Below are 14026 nucleotides of genomic sequence, written 5' to 3'. Positions count from 1 at the left end.
CATCTAATTAATTAATTATTGCATTGATTGAGAGTAATTTAATTGTTAAATTTTGAGGAATTATCAAAGTATGTTTGTGAAGGTTAATTAGAAGTGAACTTTGACCTGAAAGGGAGAACTCGACATATTGCGCATGAATGAGACAACGACGATTACCGGACAATAGTTTGTTAGTGGTATTCACCAGGTGTATTGTTCTCCAGGAAATGTGGAATCAGCTTCTATTGTTCTATCGCTATACACTTTGTGTAGTTACTGTTACTTTTTCTAAATAATAAATAATTTTCAATTTATTTATTTGAAAATTCAATTTTATTGATTGAAAATTCTATTTTTGAATATTAAAAACTTTACTTTTGTTCTTGAAAATAAATTCATTGAAATTAGAGAATTATAAGCACTTGAAGAGTTAAAAAGAATAAACTATTTCTCAAGAATCTTTTTAATTTGTTAATATAAAAATTGGTACATATATATAAGTCACTTCTAATTTTAGTAATAAGTTCTTTAGTTTTATTTTAAATTTCTTTTTTAAAAATAATTAATATTTAATTAAAAAAAAAAAATTATTCAGGTTTAAAAAATCAAAAAAATTCAATAAATTAATATTTAATTTTTTTTCTACAACAAGAATTGATATGTAAGTAAAAAGGAAAAATAAAATTTATCTAAAGTAAAGAAAAAAAAAATGACGTTAAATGAATTTTCTATTTTTCTCTTAGAAAAAAAAAAAATTAATTTTCAATTTAACAAATAGAATTCAAAAATTACAACAAATTAATTTTTTTTTAGGAGAGAATTAATATTAAATAAAAAAAAAAATTTTTTTATCGATGCAATTGAAATAAAAATGTCCATTATAAATCTAAATAGTCGCGTAATGTCAAATGAGTGGAATAATAGCATTTAAAAGCCAGTTAAAAAACAAATGACATTAAATGAAAGGGTTGACAGGGTCGTCACCCGTGGTGTCGAAAGGCATGAAACACAAAAATGAAAGTAAATACCCATCGATGCATAAATAAAGAACCGCAGGCATCTATTGATCGACGGGTGATTGGAGTATGATCGGGGTTCTCACTTTCGTCTATCGGTTCTCTTCTCTTGAGAGACTTTCGAAAACAACGGTGGATTTATTTGCCAATTAGACAATTGAGTCTCGTACTCAAACTCGAGCACGTGCGATATCTGCTGGCTGCTCCTAAACGTCTATATCTGCAATGTACCCTTTCGCGAAAGGGTTAAGCCAGTGATGCGATCAGAGAAAATTAAACACTCGGATCTACGTTCTACACAGATAATTTTTTCCGCATCGCTGAGGATTATTTGAGTAACCGCTTACAATCTAGTTACCCCACACCGTAACATCATACTGAAGTAGCTGAAGTAATATTGACCTTTGGTCCTCGCCACACCGAAAAGCCAACTCCTCATTTATCCAAGCTAATTAATCATGTTTAATGTTTATGTTCATTTATTTAATCATTGCGCATCGCTGATATTATCTTCAACTTAATATTTGCAATGTTACTGTTTATTCTATAAAATAATGCTGATAATAATTACCGCTTACGTAATTATGCTTATTAAGAACTTGATCATCAGTTATTGCAACTTTTTCTCAAGGAGTTCAAATGACAAGTTCATGTTTATCTTTCATTTTTTCATTTTTATATAATATTTTAGATTAAAGATCAGCTTGTGCAGAGAATGCACGAGCTACTTTGTTGCTTATGGCTCATTTATTTGCAACAATCTTTTAAATATTAATAAATTGAAAATAAGTGATAAGATTATGCTCGGCGTTGCAATTAATTTCTACATTTATTTTGTGTCTAGCTTTATAGATATTTATTATTAAATTTATGTCAATATTTATCATAATTAAAATATTCTTGTACTTTTTCCCGTGCAAAAAATAAATTCTGATTTAGAATGAATTGTAAATAGAAATTAGCATGCATGTAGAACCTTCAATCCTAATTCAGAATTTTAATAAAAATTTAATTATGTTTAATTATGTTAAAATACGAATTTCAATATTAAATTCATGTTGAATACAATTTTTTTTTTACGGGATTTTACACAGTCAAAAATTTTGCGTCATTGCGTCAAAAAATTTTGTGTTAAATTAACACAAAAAAGTTTTAAATATTTAACATAAAAATTTTTAACAATTTTTTTGCTTGTTTTAAATAATTTTTTTAATATTAAATGATTTAATGAATAATGAATATTTATAATTTTATTCCAAAAAATTTTTATGTTTTAAAAACAAAATTAAAATTGAACAATAAAAAAAGCTTTTCATAATTGAAAAAAAAAGAAATCAAATTTTTTTTTACGACAAAAATTATGAAACAATATAAATGTGATAAATAAGTCTCGGGTATGACAAATCTGACTTAACTTCCGTTGAATCCGGAAAAGCACTAAATGTCTTTCGCTTTATATATTTTATATCTCTATTAACTCTCCCGATTTATTCAATCGCAATCGTAAATAATACCAGCAGCATAATTATTTTTTCGTGTAATCAAAACAACAAGCCATTAACGATTAAATTAATTGCACGTGGACAAATATTATGAAGGAATAATCAGTAGAGGCATCCGAGCCTGGCCGGAGTTTTTATACATTGTAGCCTCGATACATAATATTACTACAATAAAATAAACTGAAACGAGAAAAAAAAATAAATTTTTTTTGTTTCTAAAGAGAGCGAATATTATACCGCATTATATTATATCGTTTGAATAAGACACGGGTGTCGGATCACATCGCATCTACCGTCCAATCTCCACGCGCGAGAACTCACTCGCAATTGCGTCACATCCGGCCCTAGCGCCGATTAAGCGAAAAGTGAGAAAGTCACTGGCTTGTTCAAAACACTATTACAATGTATGAATGTATGAATGTGTATCTCTTAATAATATACAATTAATAATAATAAATGGTACGTATGTAGTCCTTTAATATATTTTATATAAGTCTATACAATGCAGCCTCATATCAACAATCCGTATAAAGTTTCAGCTCGTTACCAAACATCCTGATAAAATGTTAAAAAAATAATAAAAATAATAATAAAACCAAATCTAAGTCATAACATGTTTGCAGACGTCTAGGCTTTGTTACTTCTATCTTTACTTTTATTTTACTACTTACTATCCGATAGGTATACATTACTCAGTAGAACAGTCGCTTATAGTCAGCCCTAAAATTTTTTTTTTTTAATATTTAATATTAATTATTTTAATTATTTAATAGGTCAGAAGACAACTTATTTTTTTTTATTTAAAATATTTAAAAATTTTTTAAATTAAAAATTTTTAATTTTTAAAAATTAAAAAAATTTTTAATTTAAAATTTAAAAAAATTAAAAATGTTTAAAAATAATTTAGGAAATATTTTTAAAAAATTCCATCCAATTTTTTTACGTTAAATATAATTTTAATTAATATTATAAAAATTTTTTTTTTTCATTTTTTTAAATTGTTTGTTTTTAATCGGTGAAACAAAAAGATTATTAATTACCTTTCTGTAAATACTGTAAATATTATATTGTCGTATATTTGCCGTTTGGCTATTGTGCCTTGGCCCACATTAGGAATTGCAAAAAAAGGAGTAATAATAATTCTAATAAAATCTATAAATTAAAATAATTAAACGCGGTAAAATGACAAAAAAATTAATTCCTCGAGTAAAACAGTCAGCAATGACATCCGTGGATTCTATATTGTCTCCAGGGTAGCAGAATACAAAAAAAAACGATTATCCGTTAATAATTGAGCGCGGATAGCAAACAGATCAAGTACTTGCAGAAAGACAAATGGAATGAATCCCTAGTGTGTCAGAGTCTATACACGTATTTCTCTCTTCTAAGTATAGCATTATATATCCTCCACTATATTCGGTCATTTGTCATTCATCCGAGGTATTGTCATCTCAGATTTTACCAAGTCGTGCGACGTCAATATCAACAAAACGAAATGAAAAAGATGCGTTTTCATTCTATTCCTCGAATCTAAATCTTTATCTCTAATTATAAACTTTTTTTAGTATAAATTTTTTTTGAACATTATATTATTACAAGTTTTTATTAACTATCAATAAATAATTTTTAACATTCGTCGTTTAAATAAACATTTGTTAACAGTTTCTAAATATTCATTTAAAGGAAAAAAAAAATTTATTCGCTGTTAATAAGTTAACTTTCATTTGAAAAAAAAAAAAATATTTAATAAAAATAAAAAAAAATATTTTGTGCTTTTTAATAAACTATTATAATTTTTTTCAGATAAAAAAATTTATTAACAGTTAAAAAAAATTAATAAATCGTTCATTAAACACAATTAATTAATTAATTTTTAATAAATTTTTATTAACTGTTCATAAATATTCATTTACAGGTAAAAAAAATTTCTTCACTGTTAACAAGTTAACTTTCACTTAAAAAAAAAAAAAAATAAAAAAAAATTATTTTTTTCTTTTTAATAAATTATCAAAATTTTTTTTAAATAAATTAATTTATCAATAGTTAACAAATATTTATCAATAATTAATTAATTTTAACTAAATATTTATTAATTAATAATAAATAATTATTTTTAAAAATTTTATGATTTAATATCTGTAAAAAAGTATTTATTATCAATTTATTAATTGACTTTTACCAATTATTTATTAACTATTAATATTAATAATAAAAAAAAATTGATTTAGTTTTTCTAAAAAAAAAAAAATTATTTCCAAGCAAATAAATTTATTAATAATTAATAAATTCTTGAATCAGTGTATTATATTATATTCTACGGCGAATTAAACCGAAGGAAAATAATGCCAGATTATCCAACGAATATCAATATCAGAACTGAGTCTACTTAGATCCTTCGAAGCTATAAAAATAAAAATAAAAATGAAAATAAAAATAAAAATAATGAAAGAGTAACAAGTAGAAAGAAGAAAGAATAAAAAAAACTGATGAAATATTTAGGGAATATAATTTGAAGATGATTGTGCAATATGAATGGAAAGATTTGTTAGCGGTGTGCAGTGTGGTGTGTGGTGCGCGGTGTAAGAGCTAGGTATCATTGGATAGAGTAGAGTAGAGGTTTGGTATCGATGTGCAGGCTACTAGTTGAAGCTGAAGCTGCCGGGGTGCCGGGCACGGGCAAAGCTGCTGAGCCAGCACTCTCCCTCTTTCCTCCTCCCTCCTCCTTCCTCTTTCCTCTTTTCTCTTTCCTCTTTCCTCTTTCCTCTGCAGACTCCCCGTCGCATACCTCCCAGCTCATAGACTACTGAGTCTATAGGAGAACACCGCCTCAGCTTACACTCAGTGTTCACTATCGTATCATTCTTCTCACACATTATATATTATTTATTTTATATTTCATATGATACACACATGTATAAATATAAATATGAATATATAATCTAGGATATTACACGCTTCAATATTTGTTACAATTTTGTTTATGTTCTTTAAGGTAATTTTATTTTATTTTTGAAAAATTTTTATTTTTATTTATAATTGAGCAACGCTTTAATTAATCTTAACAAGAATCTAAATTTGTTCATTATTAAATTCATTTATGAATAAAATTAATTAAAAAAAAATCATTTTAGTTTTTAATTTTAGAAACTATCTAGATTTATTATCACTGTTATTTATTTAATATTAAAAATAATAATAATAATAATTCATCATTTTTTCTTCTAACTATACTGGCTAAATTTTATTTAAAAAAATTTTTTTTTTCATTAAAAAATTAATTTTTTTTAATCGTGGGATAATTTGTAAGATAAAATTTATTAGTAGCCATAAAAGAAGGTTTCAAGCTTAAAAATTATCCACATTTCATTATAAAGTTATAAAAATTGTCGAATATTTATTAATTAACTATCGAATTACTGTAAATGATATTCTATAATTTCGTTTACAAATTTCACATTATTAAAAATGTCAAAATTAATTTTTTTATTTATCTCATTTATTATTACTTCAAAAACTTTCAATTTTACTTATTTTTATAAAAAAAAATTTATAAATTACAAGTTAAATTCTTGTAAATTTAATTTTTTTTTAATGGAGCTTTATCCTTATCTAAATATCAAAATTCTTTTAAAAAAAATTCATCTTCAAGAATTTATTGTCTTAAGCCATGCAAAAATTTTTTCTAACTATTTATTTAAATAACAAAAATTTTGTTTACTCAAAAACTTTCTTTTTTATACGAAAAATAATTTTTTTTCAAAATTATTTAATTTTTTTCATGAAATTTTTTAATTTTATTTCATAATTAATTTATTATAATTACTCTTTAAAAAAAAAAAAATACTCCAATTAAACTTATAAATTTCCCTTCCAAAAGTGACACCAAAGACCCCAGAAAAAAATCCGCGACAAGACAATTAACAATTTAAAAAGGATTATTTAAAGATAATGTAAATTTTGTCGGCATTATAAAACCCGGGGGTTGAATGATGAAAAATGTGAATAATCTCGGTATAAATTAATAGACACCTCAGAAAGTAGTCTTGGGTACATTAAAGCAGGGTATGCATTGATACTCGGAATATAAGACTCGGGGTCTGGCTTCACCCCTTGCCAAGCTCCTTGATACGAGGCCTTGAGTGACAGAGTTTAAAGTGCTCGCGCTTCCAGTTCCAGTTCCAGTTCCAGGCAAGTAGAGCAGAGGGAGCAGCGCCAATGAGAAGCGATAACACTATCAGCCAATCCTTCGTCTGGGAAGGTCTGACTATTCCGGGCTCCACCTACTAGTGACGTCATGGCCGACCAAGAGTCTCGTCGAGGCTGCGTCTGACCAGGTCCCCATTCGGTTGGCGTATCTTCTGTATCGTGGGCCGCGCACCGGTGCCGAATTTCCATTCCTCAGGTTCGTGCTAGCTCGCCAGCTTCCAACAACCCTCCCACTGCATACTCACACTCACACTAAATTACATACCTACATACTCATACTTGTAATAACCGGGTGCTTAAATCCACCCTCACCTTCTCTTCTTTTCTCTACCTTGTACCTTCTCTTCGCTACCTTGGTCTTCTCCGTCCTCGGCTGTACTACTTAAATAAAACCCGCACTCTTTTCACCCATGAGATTTACAAGATATATAAGCTACCAGTGTTGATAAATATGTTGTTGTACGGTGGGATGTATGTACGAATGGGAAAATACCCGCTCGAGGAGGTGCGAAACCACTCTTAGTGACCGCCAGCTAATCGGACAGAGATCTCTGAGGATCCGCCGTGTCTGACTGACCTTTTTTTACACTACGCGTCTTTACGATTTTAGTTATTCATTTTTGTGATTTTTATGTTATCTTTTATTCAATGGTTTGGTTTATTAATTTTTATTTTAAACAGTGAATGTGCAATGGATTTTAAAAGGTGCGATATTTATTTTGACTGTGAAAATAATTTTTTTTAAGAAAATTACTATAAATATTTTTTTTATCAACAAATTTTTGACTGTGAAAAATTAGAGAAAATTTTTTTTATAATAAAAACATTATTGATTTTATTTTTTAATGAAAATTTGACGATTATTTTTAAATTATTTGTAAGAAAAATATTATTGTTTGTTTTAAAAAAAAATTTATTTGTAAAAAAAAATTTTTATCAAATTTTTTTTAAATTGAAAATATTCAAATTAAAAATTAATTTTTTTTTTAATTTAAGACTAAGTACTGAAATTATTTAAAAATTATTTTGTGAAAATTAAAGTTCCTTCTTTAACTCAAAAAACTTCAGTGCAATAATAACTTACAATTAGTGAAGTGCAATATTAAAAAAAAAAAAAAGTTAAGTGATAAATATAATCAAGACGCCTCATAGAAAAATAACTAACTCTTCAGCCGCGGAAGAAAGTGGCGGCCGCGGTGGCGAAGAACTAGGGTTAATCGCAAGGGAGAAAGAAGGTCCCTCGGAGCCGGTTCCTTATGTCACTACTGCAGCCTCCACGATAGAGACAACGGCCGCGGAACAAGTTACTCTCGAGGTCGACGAGGTCAAGATGGAAGCGGAGGACCACTTAGCAAGGGAATACGTCCAGGAATTTGTCCTCGATCATCTCGATCCCGCCGACGTTAAGCGCGAGGTGATCTCACCTTACCAACAATCGCTTCTTCTTCTTCTTCTTCTTATCATTTATTTTATTTTTAGTTCATTTATTTATTTATTTGTTGTCTTTGCTAATGCTTATGCTTATACTTGTCCCCTCCGTACCTTGGGACTAACACTTTTTAATAGTTAATTTTAAGCAATTGTCAGTTATACAGAGTCGCAAAAATTACATTTTTTAATTAGAAAGTCTTTTTGATGTTTGTAAAAATTTTCAAAGAAATTTAATTATTGAAAAAGTTCGATAGATTTTCATTTGAAGATTTTATTAATGAAATTTAATAAAATCATTAATTGAAATTAAATTGTCGATCAAATTTAAGAAAATGATAAATTAAAAGTTTAATTATCACTTTAATAATTTTTTATCATAAATAAAAAATTAAATTGTTTATAAATATCTTTTAATTGAAAGTCCAATAGACATTTAGATTTTTTTAATTATTATTAAAATTTAAATTTTGAGTAAAATTTATCTAAATCCCTGATTAAAAAAAGTATTGAGATAAAGAAAAAAGAATTAGTTTTCTGGTCAATCCAATTATTTTTAATACGTTTTTCTTCATCTCAATATTTTTTTTTAATCAGGAAATAAATTTAAAATCTAATTATCAATTGAAAAATTTTTTATCATCAACAAAAAATTAAATTGTTCGTAACAATCATTTAAATTATTGATGAAATTTATTTGTGGAAAATTAATTTATAAATGCAAAAATTTTGCAACTCTGTGGCTTGAACAAACCAATTGATTTTTTAAAAAATAAAATTAATTAATTTTCAAATAAAAAAAAAATTTTTTTTATAATTTTACTACTGTAGGTACGACTTAGCTCGCCGGCAATGATGGTAAACGGTAGCATCGCAGGCCAGATCGCGGGTCTTGCGTTGGCACCGCTAACTCCCCCAGCTCACGAGCTGGAACAACCGCATCCGCTGTACGGACAGCCGCATATTCAAGTTCAACACGGGGTTCTAGTGAAAGCTCCACCAGGAGCAGCAACGCATCTTACAACTCTCTCTCACCCTGGAACTCCGCCGGATACTCCTCCAGTTTCGGCTTCACCTCCCCTGCAGCATCATCACCGCGGAAATGATCGCGATCTGAGGAACGAAAAAACGGGGTTCCTTTTGAATCTCCAGCAGCAGCAACATCAAATGCCTCAGGATTCTGAGATGCATCAGATGAACGGCGGGATGGGATGGCTTACTCAGTCCCTCAGGCAAGAACCTCTAGATTTGAGGCCTCACTGTCCCCAAGAACAGACTCCTGAACCTCCTCCTGAGAGCTGGTCTTCCAGTCATCATCATTTTCAGGAGCTTCAGCATCTTCCCAGGCATATCAGGCATGCAGGTATAATTTTAAAATTTATATTAAAAATTAAAATTAAAATTTTACTTTAATATTTAAATTTAAAAATTTTTTCTTTTAATTTTAGTAAAACAACAGATCAAAAAAATTATTCAATATTTTAGAAAGCTTAAATTGATAATTAAAATTTTTCTCAATGTTTGGAATTTTTTCCTTTACTCAAAATTAAAAAAAAAATTAGTCGAAGTAATTCTATGACATTGTGAGTAAAAATAAATTTATCTATACTAATATTATAAAGATAAAAGATTTGATTGTTTGTTTGTTTGTTTGCATTGAATAGGCTCTGTAATTGATAATTCTAAAAATACTCGACGAAAAATTTATTCTGTAAAAACAATTTTTTATACTGATGTTAACTATTATTCAGTATAATTTTCTTAGAAAAAAAAAAATATATTAACAACTGAAAAATAATTAGTAATAATCAATAAATAAAAAATTAATTTCTAAACGAATAAATTTATTAGCTAATAAATAAATCTATATTTTTCCAATTTTAAATATTTATTTGCAGCTCCATATATCACAATGTCAGACTGCTACGGCCCAGGATCAGGAGGAGGTAACGGAATATTGCCTCCAAGCAACGGAATCCTCAACGGAATGGACGACAGCATGCAGACAATGTCAATGCAGCCTGGAAGGCCCCTGAGTGTCTGTTCTGCAAACTCTTGCGGACCTGGCGGGCCCAGTCCAGTACACCGTTCCAGTGGACACTACCTGAACTGCAACAGCAGCAGCTCCCAGGACGACCTTATGAACGACGAAGTCCTGATGTCCTTGTCCGTCCGCGAGCTCAATAAGCGACTCCACGGCTGCCCTCGGGAGGAGGTGAGTAAGGTCTCTCATTTTTATTTATTTATTTATTTCGCAGCTTCATAAAAATTTTTCTTTCTATCGATTTTTATTATTATAAAAAAAAAATTGACAATTTATAAAAAAAAAAAAAAAAAAAAAAAAAAAAGCGCTTCTACGATAAAAAATTTGGAAATTAAAAATAATAAAAATTATCTCGGGAATTTAAAGATCGTGCGATTGAAGCAGAAGCGACGGACCCTGAAAAACCGCGGGTACGCGCAGAACTGCCGAAGCAAGCGGCTGCAGCAGCGTCACGATCTGGAGACCACCAATGGGAACCTCAAGATCGAGCTCCAGGAGATAAAGATTAAAAACGCCCAATTGACGCAGGAACGCGATATGTACAAGCAGAGGTACGAAATTCTCCGCGCGAGGTGCAACCAGAACCACGGGAGCCACCAGAACCACCAGAGCAACCAGTCCCAGACCAACGGACAGATTAACCAGCAGCACCAGCACCAGGGACCAGGACACCACCATCAGCCGGGGCCCGCCAGTCCCGAAGTTTATCTGTGACATCGGAGACGCGGCGGGGCTGCCTGGACTTAATTTTTAGGGTAATTGATTAATATTAATATTAATTATTAATTTTATAGATAAGTTTATAAAGTGATGGGGTAGAACCGTGCGGATTAAGTGCAATCGATCTATTTTTTTTTTTACATTTAATTATATACATATGAACATATGTTATATTAAGAGTTTAGCCATAGGAAAATTAAATTGGTGCGTTATGTATTTAATGTGGTTATTTTTATGCTTAGGTTTTTTATTTTTAACGGAGTTATTACTGTAATTATTATTGTCAAATGGAAGGTAGAACGGCAAATGGATTTTTTTGTAAATTTGGTTCTTTTAGAAATTTTGGTATCAAATTTGAGTTACAGGAGTAAGAAGAAGCCACACGGAAAAAGAAAAAAAAATTTTTTAAGTTAAAAATTGTCGTGAAATTAACAAAAGTTGTAACTCAAAAGTCAAGAATATGTTTTTCGAATATTTTGAAAGAAAAATTTATCAGACGACAATCACAACAAAGTGCAAAGAAATAACTTTGAGTAAAAATTTTCCAAGCTTTGTGATGGTTGTTTCTCCGAGCTGAGAATAACTTCTGATCAAAACAGTGTTCTGATAATTTTGGATTATTTTGGATAAATAATTTTAAATTTTCATAGCATTGATTTGATGGGAAAACTATTTTAAGCACGAGATAATTAGAAAAAAAACCATCTCAATGCTAGGAAAATTTTTGCTGAGCGATATTTCTTTAAACTTTGCTTGGATCGTCATATGATGAATATCTCGTTCAAAATACTCGAAAAATATAAACTTGTCTTTTGATTTATATCTGTTGTTATTATTCACTGACTATTTTTCACATTTGGCTTTCTAAAAACTCAAAAATTTATTTTTTTTAACACGATATTGTGAATAAAAGTTCTGAAGAGCCATTTTGCCTGTCTTCCGTTTATTTATTGTTATTGTAAACGAAATATCAACTAGAGTAAATAATTGTTTGTAAAATTATTGAATTTATATTCATACCAAAATTTATGGAGGGAAATTTGGCCGTGTTAATTTAAATTTTTCATTTTATTTTATAAGTTATATAATAAATAAATAAATAAATAAATAGTTTAGTTTATCACAGTTTAATTTTATATAATAAAATATTATGATAAAGTATTTTAATACAGATTAAATAGAAAGAAAATTTGTAATTTCAATAATGACAGAAGTATACGAATTTAAATATATTTTTACAGCACTAGTTTTCGGAATTAATTTTTGATGATTTTTTGTTTTGTATTGTTGAAAAATCATGAGTATTACATAAAGGGCCAAATTTATTTTTAATAAAATTTTAATTAATTTTTTTCTGTTAATTCATTGTAAGAAATTGCGCTATGTTAAAAATGTTTTTCCTGTTAATCTGTATATAAGATGATTATTACTATAATAATAAAAAAAAAAAAAAAAAAAAAAGAAATATCAATATTTTGTTGTTAATAATATTTTTACGTTATATTCCTTTTATTTAAATCCTTAAAATAATAATAATAATAATAATCTATATTATTGAGAAAATAAGAAGAATTTTGTGGCCACTGTATTTATGTGATAAAATGGGTTTTTATGATTAAATTTGGTATCATTAGAAAGGTCTTGACCTGGAGTTGTGCCTTTTCTAGGTTTCATATCATTCTCACCAATAGTCAATTTATTATGATAAGTATTTTGGCTGCATTTGAAAATACTCTATTCCTAGATACATAATACAGATAATAGTAAATTTTTTTAATTATTTATAAAAGAATAAAAATATCCCGAGAACCGTATGGTATATTTATCAATGCAAAAAGGTGAAATAAAAGGGGGCAGTAAATGTGGGGTAATAAAAGAGAGAGAGAAGTACGTATGAAGTAAAGCTGAGTCAAGCTTTATTGTCAAGTCACGAAACTACCGTGGCCTATCTTTATCTTCTCTCGTGTCACCCTTTCGTATGTAACAAAAGCTTAAGTATTTTACAATATTCTGGGATTTTTATTAAACATTTGATGTGAGATGCGAGCTAAAAAAATTACCAACAACAATAATAAATTTATATTTAAATTCGTTCTATTTAGAGGTAATGGAATTTTTTTCACCGGTGATTGAGATATTTATTTCTGTTTTTCGAAAAAAGTACGAACATGTGGACCGGCAAGAAACTTTTGGCGGCGACTGAATTAAGAAATACGAGGACCGAAGAGGAAGTCAGAAAAAGAGAAAATAGAGGAAAAAGTTATCGAAGAGCGAGGATAAGAATGAGGAGGAATAGGATTGCAGTAAAAAGAGTGTGGGTCTCTCTTGGTAGGACGTTGGAATCGCCTGGAATTGAAAACGAGATCCGGTATTTGGAATGAGGGAGAACGCCGATGAGAAGACGAATGATGTCCGCTTTAGTTTTCGGATATCTTGACCCCTAGTCAACGGATTACTTATTATTATGAAAATATACATTTTCAGAGTTTTCATGAGATCCAATGAACTAGTCTTAAAATATTCTGTTTGAATTACATTAACTTATTTTTTTTTTCACAAGTTAATGCTAATTTTAGTTCATGAAATTCTTTTACTTTTTGAATTTTTTAATAAATCATCATAATTATTATTAATATCAATATTATTATTATATTCTTAGTGAAAAAAAAAAAAAAAAAAATATTCTAGGTAATCAGATCATCGAATAAAACCTGTTCGAATAAAATCAGTGCGCCAAGGATTGAGATTATTATTACACAGATCTAAAATGAGAATGGGAGAACAGAAAATCCTTATTCGATTGTTTTTCATCGATGCGTGAGCGCCCAACAGGATGAAAGAGATTTTATAAAGTTTCGCGGTATTACACCACGCAATTTTTTTCTTCTTTCAGCTTTTATATTTTTCGGTTAAAGTCTTTTATTTCATTTTCCAACGGTTAACTTTACTCGACAGCTCACCAGAGTCATCAGCGTGATTGACGAGTGATGTCGTTATAACTAAACGCTTTAGTTCTCCGAGGCGCGTGCGATCTACTGTGATGATCTTGTTAGTCACTTCTGGACCTTTATCCCCAAAAATTCTTTTAACTCTGATTTTTTACTCTTTAAAACACCTACTTTTTATATTTA

The 14026-nt window shown here is 28.8% G+C and overlaps 1 protein-coding gene across 3 annotated transcripts; it reads left to right on the top strand.

Moving 5' to 3' along the window:
- The first annotated feature begins 6663 nt into the window (after positions 1–6663).
- Positions 6664–12292, top strand: Tj (Maf family bZIP transcription factor traffic jam). 3 transcript variants are annotated; one of them, XM_074255566.1, is made up of 4 exons: positions 6664–6899; positions 8963–9494; positions 10030–10355; positions 10542–12292. In XM_074255566.1, the coding sequence occupies exons 2-4, from the start codon at positions 8984–8986 to the stop codon at positions 10887–10889; spliced, it is 1185 nt and encodes a 394-aa protein (XP_074111667.1). In that variant the 5' UTR covers positions 6664–6899; positions 8963–8983; the 3' UTR covers positions 10890–12292. The 3 variants fall into 3 exon arrangements, with proteins under 3 accessions (XP_074111667.1, XP_074111649.1, XP_074111657.1); XM_074255548.1 differs by lacking the exon at positions 6664–6899 and adding an exon at positions 7676–8117; XM_074255556.1 differs by lacking the exon at positions 6664–6899 and adding an exon at positions 7678–8117 and having other exon boundaries at positions 10030–10346; positions 10542–12290.
- The last annotated feature ends 1734 nt before the right edge of the window (positions 12293–14026 follow it).

Source organism: Cotesia typhae, unplaced genomic scaffold (assembly GCF_013202065.1).
Source record: "Cotesia typhae breed Kobodo isofemale line unplaced genomic scaffold, CoteBio_Ctyphae contig_123, whole genome shotgun sequence".
Classification (NCBI taxonomy): Eukaryota; Metazoa; Arthropoda; class Insecta; order Hymenoptera; family Braconidae; genus Cotesia; species Cotesia typhae.
Note: the sequence above shows the minus strand (reverse complement) of the source record. Positions and strands in the feature narration are given on the sequence as shown.